We start from the raw sequence: 11164 nt of genomic DNA on the forward strand, positions 1-11164 counted from the left end.
CTAGATCTAGGCAAGATTGAGCTCCAGGAGCTCAGATCTGTTAGCATTATGGCCCCATGTTGCTTGTTAGCCCTAGATCTACCCTTTTAAGGCATTTTGAGCCCTAAAATCCATATTGGTGAATATCCACACGTGAAGTTGGAAACTTTACGTGTGATTTGTGTCCTAGAAGTCCAGATCTATGAATGGCATGGACTGAAATCGAGCAAATCGGTGTATTTGGTGGATGCATGGCGGCGACTCGGCGAGTCGTATAGGTGACTCGGCGAGTCTGGTCGCGAGTCACCGAATTGGTCCCTTCATGATGTATCGAGTTGATCCGTGAGTCACATGGGGTGACTCGGTGAGTTGGGAGCTGAACTCACCCATGTTAGGACTCGGCGAGTCAATGCCCTGACTCGGCGAGTCCAAGGCAATCTTCATAGATCAAGAACAGACTCGGCGAGTTGTTCATACAACTCGGCGAGTCTTAGCATATGTGTTCTTCGGATGAAGATGAACTCGACGAGTTGTTCATGCAACTCGGCGAGTAGGATGAAGGAGTTGAATGTCAGTTTAGAAGATGAACTCGTCGAGTCATAGCCCAACTCGACGAGTAGAATCAGGGACCCAGGACAATTGTCTGGACAGGGACTCGGCGAGTGGAGATCCACTCGGCGAGTCGGGTCAACTAAAAGTTGACTCCGAATTGACTTAGGGATAGACCAGGGGTAAAATGGTCTTTTTACCCAAAGGACAGTTAGCAGTGTATGATTAAGTATATTGTGGGAATTACGGCCGGGGAGTTTCCGGAGCAGCAGCAGCAGTAGTAGGTGATCAATTCCCACACAGACCAGTAACTATTTCGAGGTGAGTTTCCTTCCAGTAGTAACGGGTCTAAGGCACCAAGGCCGGCCCGTATAGACGAGACGTTAGTATTAGAGTGTGGGCCAAGCCCGTATCTCTTAGTTGAGTTGATTATGATATATGCCAGTATGATAGAATTATTTACACTTGTTGTCTGTGCGATATTTGTATGATATGAGTTGGCGGTTGAGTGTGGGTGAGGCCCGTATCTCTCCGAGAGTGGAGTGTGGGTTAGGCCCGTATCTCCCAGATAGCGAAGTGTGGGCGGGGCCCGTATCTTCATGAGTGTGGGCGTGGCCCGTATCTCTCAGAAAGCGAAGTGTGGGCGGGGCCCGTATCTTCACGAGTGTGGGCATGGCCCGTATCTCCTAATTGAATGTTGTTTGTTATATGCTTGCATGGTATGGGGTATTATGGGGGAGCTCACTAAGCTTTGTGCTTACGGTTTCAGTTTTGGTTTCAGGTACCTCCTCAGCTAGGGGAAAGGAGCCGGCGCGGTAGCAGCATGTCACACACACACTCTCCGGTTTCCACATTTACGAGCTTTTCTGGGATTGATACTCTGATATTCTGATTAGTTGTATGTTTTGGTTTTCAGACATGGTTCAGTTTATATTATGGATGATCGAATGATGTTTTAGTTATTAATATTTTCTAAAGTAACGTTTTTTTTTAAAAAAAAATTTGATCTGAAAATTGGGTCGTTACACAAAAGTCAGCCAACAGTTCTTAAGGTGAGTTCATTTTCTGCCGATCTTCTTTTGTTGGGGTTCCATAGCACTGTTCTTGATTGCTATTTGACAAATTTAACAGTTGTACTTGATGTATTTTTAGTTCAGGTTTGGTCAATTCTAAACCTGTTATTAAAAGTTTATTATTCTTTGCGCTCGGAATTGAGAATTAATACCTTCAATTCTTATATAGAATTCATTTTCTTGGTTTAAGACTACATGCGTAAGTCGAATTTGATCGAATCATGGTTAATTTGATTTTTTAGGTTTTGATTGCTTTAATTTGATGGGTTTTGGTCATAAGACATCCTATGTGCTTATACAAACCCTAATGCTTGGATATATGTTTCTCTATTATACATGCTTTCAATCCAAGACTATAAACCCTAATTCTAGCATTCAAGTAATCATATTAATATGTAATTAGGTTTAAGATGTTACCTTGATTGTTATGTAGCAATAACAATCTCAAATCTCCTTGTATTGACTTTGGAAGGTTTAGAGTCACAAGTGTCACTCCTCTAATGGTTCACAAACACCATAAGCAAGGGGATGAAGAGGAGAGAGGATGGAGGCTGCCAAAAACGTGTAGAAACCCTAGAAAGATCATTAGCCACGTTTTTTTAGCCTTAAGGGGTCTTTATATAGTTGGGCTATTAGGGTTATCTAACAAGGAAACCCTAATTTGGATGCTTAAGCCCTAAGGAACCCATAGACTCCTTTAATTAAGCCCATGGACGATTTCCTTATGGGTTTCCCATTAGAATTCGTCCATCCCTTAATATAAGGCAATCCATGGCCCAAATTGCAATTATCTTATAATTATAATTCCAGTCCCTTAAGTTTAATTAATCTCTTTTAGTCACAAAACTAATTACTAACTAATTCTTGACTAATATTAATTAAACAATATGATTTATCCTTTAATATATTATTCCCATAATATATTAATAAATCATATTTTATTCTTTCTCTCCATAATTCATCCTATCAAGTTGCTTTGGTGAAGGCAACCCAAAAGGACCATGCACCATCGGGTCAAGTACATACCAAAATAGTTATGGACTTAGACACTAATCCAACATAATTTAGACAAGGATTTCATGTTCTAATATGTATTTTCTTGTTTATATAGTTTGTAGTAATTCCCCAAATTTTCAATTGTTGGTTACGCTTATTTTCTTTTTCGAATTGTCAAATGATTAATATCTTGACTATGTTTGTCATTCATAAAAATGGATCTATGATGTGTGATTGATCATGAAAACAAGGTTCAAAGAAAGAAGATGGATCATCCTCATCAAATCAAGTACCTTCGATGCTAATGAAGGTGTGGCCATGGAAATTAGTATTACTTTAATCAAACTATAAGGATGATTTTTGTACTTTAAATAACTTCTAAAATAGTGGACATGTGTCATTTTATGATTGGTACTTACCTATTAACTCTAATATGCATTTTCTATTGAATCTTCCAATATATATATATATATATATATATATATATATATATATATATATATATATATATATATATATATATATATATATATATATATATATATATACATATATATATATATATATATATATATATATATATATATAGTGAGGTATAATAGAGAACTATTATTAACAATAAACTAAGGAACCAATCGTAAACATCGAAATCATAATGATTAACGGTCAAAAGAATAGATGTACACTTACACATTGGACACACATACACCGGATTATACTAAAAAATTCACATTTTTTTTTGTTAAAATATTTTAGGCCATGTTTTTTATCGAAAAAAATAAATATACTGTTGTTCATGATTTTTAATCATCTTTCAATAGAGATCTATGTTAATATATAAAAAAAAAAACTTTTTTATTAAAAAAAAAAAAAAAAAAAAAAAAAAAAAAAAAAAAAAAAAAAAAAAAAAAACTCATTTTTTTTTCAATATTTAAGTTTATTTATCCCAAAAGACTAACTAAACCAAAATTCTTAATTTTTTGTCATCTATTAATTAACATCAACATTGATTTAAATTTTTTTTTTTAAAAATCGGTCAGTTTAGATTTACACTGTGAATTTGAACTATAATATTTCAATTTTAACATTCACAATATGAATCTGACTTACTATTTCAACTCTGTGATCATTCACAAATTAATTTAATAAAATTTACATATTATTCAGGATATATTTTCATTTAATTTTATAATATTTTAACGTTTTGATTATTAATAAATTAGTTTTGTAAACTCAACAAGTGGATTTATTCACATTGTGAATCCGAACGATATACAATTTAGTTTTCAGAATTCATAATGTAAATCTGATTTATTATTATTCATATTGTGAATCTGAGTAGATTACCATGTGAATCTGAGCAGATTCACAATATGAATTTAAACTAAAAAAATTATTTTTTTATATCAATATGAATTTATGTTTAAATATAATAAAAAATATGAATTTTGATACGTTTGTTAAATTTTTTCAATAAAAAATAGACCTTAACTTTTCAAAAAACAAAGAAACGAAGTTGAGTTTTTTTTTTTGTTTTTAATATATCAATATGGATCTTTATGGAAAATTGACGAAAAATCATGAATAATAATATATTCGATTTTTTTTATAAAAAACATAGTCTAAAAAAATTAAACGAAAAAAAAATTTTTTTTGTTATAATCCGATGCATATATGTCCATGGTAAAAATGTACTGTAGTTGATCACTTTAAATTCCATGTTTTAAATTGATTCCATGGATTAACTAATAATGTTTATTTATTGAATTTTCTATGCATATTCATTTTAACAAACCAAAGTAATACATTGTCCCCGTAGTCTTTATGTAATAATAATAGAATATCCCTCTATATATAACACCCCATGCCTACCCTTTGAACAATCCTCCCCAAAGTTCACCTTTTCCGTTGACGAGCTTTGAGCCTTTTAACGGCTGCAATCACGGATCGCGGTCTCCTTCAAGCTCCGTCTCCTCCCAATTAATACTTGCATCAGTCAAGTTTCCGATCACATTCTCACCCTTCAGATCTCTTCTGATTTCTTTGTAAGAGTAAGCTACTCATTTACATCATCCCTTTCATTGATTAGTTCATATGTTCCATGGATTCAATTTAATTGTACTAAGACTTGGTCCGACTGAATCACTTGATCTAGCGATATCACTGAAATCGTGATATTTCCAAGTTATTTCAGTCTGGATTGGTGGGAATACGTGTTTTCTATAATTGTTTGTTTGATGTATGGATTTATAGTTGCGATTTGAGCTTACGAACTAAATCGCGTTATTGTGCTCGCAGTCGCAGGGTAGAAAATGGCAGGGACACATCTCCATGGAACTCTTCATGCCACGATCTACGAGGTTGATCAGATTCATGGCTATGGCGGTGGGCGTAATCTATTCGGGAAGGTATATTCTAAGTTTTTATTATTATTTGAATCTGGGATGTCAATTTCATTCTTTCTACATCGATTGAAACTTCGCATAATCGCATCCTTTTCTTAATGTAGGCAACATATATCCAACTTTATGTTGGTTAATTTGTTTTTATTTTGAATAACAGGATCAGATGCATATTTACTTATTTAGTTCCTGATTTAGAGATCACATAGCTATTCTTCTAGTTCGGCAGCATATAATAACATAAAGACAAACGAATACAGTTTCATCCTTTTAGTTTCTTGACAATTGGATGAGATTTGATATGTGATTTTCTTGGATGATCATTGAGATGATTGTTGGACCCTCTGAGAGTCACATTAAATTCTTTCAATCATACATTCAGTTATAGATATTTTAATTCAGACACGTCGTTTCTTAATTTGAATGATTCTGGTCGTTTATGTGCAAGTATAATTTATTCACACAATTTGCTTCTTAATTTGAATTATTCTTCTCATCAAGTGCAAATATATTACAATTTTTTACATAAACAAGGGAAACTTAATTATAAAGAAATCCCTCTTCGTTTAACATCCTATCCTCCTTGTTCACATTTTCCTGCTTTTATTTACCTTTTTCCTTGTTCTGTTTTTAAGTTTTTCTTGCTTTATTCTTGTTTTGTATAAGATTTTGTTTCTTTAATCGGCTTATTAGCAACAGTTCTACCTTTCACGTTTAATTCTTTTAACTTATCAAAATCATAATATACACAAACATTTCCGATTTTAGTGAAATTTCTCAATGATGCATTCTTCTTGCAGTTGATGTCCAACATAGAGGAGACAGTTGGATTCGGGAAAGGAACCCCAAAAATGTACGCAACAATCGATCTAGACAAATGCAGAGTAGGTCGAACAAGATTACTAGAAAACGAACCAGAAAACCCAAAATGGAATGAATCTTTCCACATTTACTGTGCCCATTTAGCTTCTGACGTAATCTTCACTGTAAAAGACGATAACCCCATTGGTGCAACCCTAATCGGAAGAGCTTACATTCCTATCGAAGAGGTTCTAGAAGGAGAAGAAGTAGACCGATGGGTTGAAATCTTGGATGATGAAAAAAACCCGATTGAATCCGGTTCAAAAATCCATGTCAAACTACACTACTTCGATGTCACCCAAGATCGTAATTGGGATCACGGAATCAAAAGCTCCAAGTATCCCGGAGTCCCGTATACTTTCTTTACACAAAGGCAAGGTTGTCGGGTTTCATTGTATCAAGACGCTCATGTCCCTGATAATTTCATCCCCAAAATACCCCTTTCCAATGGCAAGTATTACGAACCACAGAAATGTTGGGAAGATGTGTTTGATGCAATCACAAACGCGAAACACTTCATTTATATCACTGGGTGGTCTGTTTACACTGAGGTTACTTTGATAAGAGATTCAAGAAGGCAAAAGGAAGGAGGTGACGTCATACTCGGTGAGCTTTTGAAGAAGAAAGCAAGCGAAGGTGTTAAGGTGCTTATGCTTGTTTGGGACGACAGAACTTCTGTCGATGTGTTGAAGAAAGATGGATTAATGGCGACTCATGATGAAGATACTGAAGACTTTTTTAAAGATTGTGAAGTGAATTGTGTTTTATGTCCACGTAATCCAGATGATGGTGGAAGTTTCATTCAGGACCTTCAAATTTCAACAATGTTCACTCACCACCAGAAAATTATAGTCGTGGATGCTGAAATGCCGAATGGAGATACGGAAAGGCGGCGCGTGGTGAGTTTTGTCGGTGGACTTGACCTTTGTGACGGACGTTACGATACGCCGTTTCATTCTCTTTTCCGAACGTTGGACACCGCTCACAGCGGCGATTTCCACCAGCCTAACTACGCCGACGGGAGCATCACGAAAGGTGGGCCACGTGAGCCATGGCACGACATCCATTCGCGACTCGAAGGTCAAATCGCGTGGGATGTTTTGTTCAACTTCGAACAACGATGGAAAAAACAAGGTGGGAAGAACATTCTCGTTAACTTTAGAGAGCTTGATGACATCATCATCCCACCGTCTCCCGTCATGCTCCCTGACGACGAAGAAACATGGAACGTCCAGTTATTCCGGTCGATCGACGGTGGTGCTGCGTTTGGGTTCCCGGAGACGCCAGAAGAGGCGGCGAAATCGGGGCTTGTGAGCGGGAAAGATAACATAATCGACCGGAGTATTCAAGATGCTTACATCCACGCGATTCGTCGAGCGAAGAACTTTATCTACATCGAGAATCAGTATTTTCTTGGAAGCTCTTTCGGATGGAATTGCGACGATATCAAGGTTGAAGATGTAGGAGCGTTACATTTAATCCCAAAAGAACTTTCGTTAAAGATTGCGAGCAAGATTAACGCCGGAGAGAAGTTTACCGTTTATGTTGTGGTTCCGATGTGGCCGGAGGGGATCCCGGAGAGTGCTTCCGTTCAGGCGATACTTGACTGGCAAAGGAGGACGATGGAGATGATGTATAAAGATATTATTCAAGCTTTACAAAACAAAGGGCTTGAAGATGACCCTAGAGATTACCTCACTTTCTTTTGTCTTGGGAATCGTGAAATGAAAAAGGATGGTGAGTACGAGCCTTCGGAGGCTCCGGAGCCGGAATCAAATTACCATAAAGCCCAACAAGCCCGACGCTTTATGATCTACGTCCATGCCAAAATGATGATAGGTAAGCAACAAATTGAACCAAAAACTAAAAAAATAAAATATACTAACTAACATTATTGTATTTATTGCAGTTGATGACGAATATATAATAGTGGGATCTGCGAACATTAACCAGCGATCAATGGATGGGGCACGGGATTCTGAAATAGCAATGGGAGCTTACCAGCCTCATCATCTTGCTACACGCACACCTGCAAGGGGTGAAGTTCATGGTTTTCGTATGGCGTTATGGTATGAGCATCTTGGTATGCTTGATGACAGCTTTGAGCATCCAGAGAACATTGAGTGTGTGAAAAAAGTTAACCAAATTGCGGATAAATACTGGGATTTATATGCCGATGAGACTCTTGAAACTGATCTCCCTGGTCACTTGCTTCGTTATCCGGTCAGTGTTACTAGTGAAGGAGATGTGACCGAACTGCCCGGAGCGGAGTTTTTCCCGGATACGAATGCGCGTGTTCTTGGAGCGAAATCGGATTACCTTCCCTCGATTCTAACTACTTAACGAAGGTATATGTCAGTGTTTGTGTTTGAATAAAATTCTAATCTTGTTTGCTTACCTCACTCAACCTTACTATTTTTCATGTTTTTTTGTCTGCAAACTATATACTAGGTGTGCTCTCATATGTAATATTTATGCACTATTGGTGAACAATGCAACTTCGTGTTTTTTCCTTGTTTATGAAATTCAGAGTTAAGTACAAAAAATAACAATATACTATCATTTGTCTTTTAGTAATCGTAATATCTTATTTTTATTTTAAATTCGTATTTTGAAAAATATACCTAGTTATTGAAGGTTTATCCGTGTACAGAGTAAATTTCAGATTTTTAAAATACAATGTTCTAGTAATAAAATTTTAGAAAAAAATTACCTAAATGGGTAGGTTTGGAAGTATATGTTTTAATAAAGAAAAAATGAAATTATAATGTTTTAATGTATATAGCCAGATTGCCATTAATTTTATCCCTAGAAACTTCATCATATGAGACAAAACCACTAACAGAATGGGCAAAAGATATCACGTTTGGACTCTCCAAAGTTGCTTAATTTTAAATACCCAACCCCACCCTATACCCAAAGGCAACATCAGTCTTTTATTATGATAGACCCGACCCACCCACGTTATATGGTTTAAAGCTGCAGCTTAAACGCAACCAGATCAATAAATAACCTCTACAAACCGCTACATTCTACCCCTCTTTTTGACCATTATTCGTTTCATTTTAAAATATCATCAACTTTCAACTCAATAAGACATGGCACATGTTTGGAGTTTCCGGTATAGAAAGAAAGTGTGGTTTTTCAGCGACTCGAGGAGGTAAGGATTCATATTTGATAATGTGATATCTCAAGTTCAAGCATGAAAGCTTCTAGTTGTTGGAGCATTGTGATTTATCTCTCCATGTTGACCATGAGATTGGTAATGACGACTACCCTTTAGAATTACGTTTATTATGAACAATACAACAAAGTGTTTCAGGTAATGATGAAGAATGGTTCTCAAGCATGGTTGGAGAACTCACTAAGCTTGGTGAGATGTTCATGATAGGTTGGTACTGTTCCAAACTCACTGTCGTGGATTTGGAGTCCTCAAGCATCTCACCGGAGACTCCAAATCCAAGGATGCTAATGATGAAGAATGGTTCAATCTTGATGCCTTAGTCAAGATATGGATGTATGACACTATGTACCAACCTATCATGAACATGATTCTCAAACCTGATGCCACCGCCAACTTAGTTTAGATTTGTCTTCAATGTCTCTTTTGATATAATAAAGATGTGCACACCATTGAGCTTGACAGTGAACTCCGTAGCATGTTCATTGGTGATCTCACCATGTCGCTATATTGTCAACATATGAAGAGCATCTCCGATTAACTTGCAAATCTAGACTCTCCTGTTCCATAGAAAACTCTTGTCACATATCTCATCAATGGACTTTCACCTAAATATGAAAATATCGTTACTCTTGTCCGCCACAGAGACCCTATCCCTACGTTTCTGCAGGCTATATCAATGCTTATTGTTGAAGAACTTCGTCTCAACTGGGTTCGTCTATCACAACCTCTCCACATGGACCACACATCAACTACCATTATGCTACAAACCACTACCACCAGTCAACTACCTCACCACCACCAACAAAACAACAATCGTGGTGGTCGTCGTCAGCAGCAACAACGCCGAGACAACCGCTGACCTGCTGCATCTTTTTCTGTCGGTAATCCTCTTGCATCGCTGCCTTGGCAACTCTACTCACTGCCTTAGCAACCCTTTGGCTGGCCCATGCCTGCTCCCTGATTCAATAATCGCCAGCCCATTGTTGCCCAACAACAATAGCAACATCAGTGCCAGCCCACAACACCTGCACAGGCTTTCAACATCCTCGTCCCACCTCCACAACATACTTCACAAGTTCATCAGAACTCTTCGACCTAAAGTAATGCAGCACAAAGCACCTCTTCAGGTTTGAGTCCTCCTTGGCAGTGGTTCCCTCATGTGCAAACTGCTCAAGCTTATAGTTCTATGACTCTTAATGATGCAAATTGGTACATGGATACCGGGGCCACCTCTCACATTGCATCCGACACAGATAAGCTCGATTCTTTTAGTCATAAGAATTATTTTAATTCAGTAATACTTGGCAATGGTCAATCGATTCCTATTTCTCACATTGGACATACTCGCTTTCATACTCCTCATCGACCATTACATCTTCATAATGTCTTTGTTACACCTAACATAATTAAAAACCTGATATATGTTAGAAAATTCACTCCTGATAACCAGGTTACTATTGAATCTGACCCTTTTGGTTTCTCCGTGAAGGATATACACACCCGACAGATTCTGCTTAGGTGTGACAAATTTGGTGAACTCTATCCCACCATACCAACAACTCGCTCTCATGTTGCTCTCATATCCAGTAGCTCAAGCCTTTGGCACAAATTCCTTGGTCACCCGAGGTCTTATTTTCTTAATTTTTTTGTCTTCCAATAATTTTATGAAATGTAATAAAGACACACTCATTCTCATGCTTGTCATGCGTGTCAATTAGAAAAAACTATCAGATTACCTTTTTCTAGCTCTATTTCTATTGTTTCAAATATGTTTGACATTGTTCACTCTGATTTATGGCAATCTCCCATTATTATTACAAGTAGTATTCAATATTACATATTGTTTCTTGATCATTTTTCTCATTTCCTTTGGGTGTACCCTTTACGTAATAAATCGAATGTTTTTAGCAAATTCCTTCACTTTCATGCATATGTTCAAACTGACATTAAAATGTTCCAATATGACCACGGGAGCGAATTCGATAATCATTAATTTCATACCTTATTTGATCAAAACGATATCAAATTCGGTTTCTCTTGTCCTTGCATGTCCCATCAAAATAGGAAATCTAAACGAATGATCTGAACCATTAACAATGTCGTTAGAACTCTTCTCTTCC

At 36.8% G+C, this 11164-nt stretch overlaps 1 protein-coding gene across 4 annotated transcripts; it reads left to right on the plus strand.

Annotated features, from left to right (window-relative positions):
• The first annotated feature begins 4467 nt into the window (after positions 1-4467).
• LOC145046132 (phospholipase D alpha 1-like) lies at positions 4468-10864 on the plus strand. 4 transcript variants are annotated; one of them, XM_078994436.1, is made up of 5 exons: positions 4468-4648; positions 4896-5005; positions 5800-7699; positions 7770-8208; positions 10534-10864. In XM_078994436.1, the coding sequence occupies exons 2-4, from the start codon at positions 4910-4912 to the stop codon at positions 8201-8203; spliced, it is 2430 nt and encodes an 809-aa protein (XP_078850562.1). In that variant the 5' UTR covers positions 4468-4648; positions 4896-4909; the 3' UTR covers positions 8204-8208; positions 10534-10864. The 4 variants fall into 4 exon arrangements, with proteins under 4 accessions (XP_078850562.1, XP_078850563.1, XP_078850560.1 ...); XM_078994437.1 differs by lacking the exon at positions 10534-10864 and adding an exon at positions 8312-8385; XM_078994434.1 differs by lacking the exon at positions 10534-10864 and having other exon boundaries at positions 7770-8385.
• The last annotated feature ends 300 nt before the right edge of the window (positions 10865-11164 follow it).

The sequence above is a fragment of the Lactuca saligna genome, chromosome 5 (genome assembly GCF_052625555.1).
Source record: "Lactuca saligna cultivar CGN05327 chromosome 5, ASM5262555v1, whole genome shotgun sequence".
Classification (NCBI taxonomy): Eukaryota; Viridiplantae; Streptophyta; class Magnoliopsida; order Asterales; family Asteraceae; genus Lactuca; species Lactuca saligna.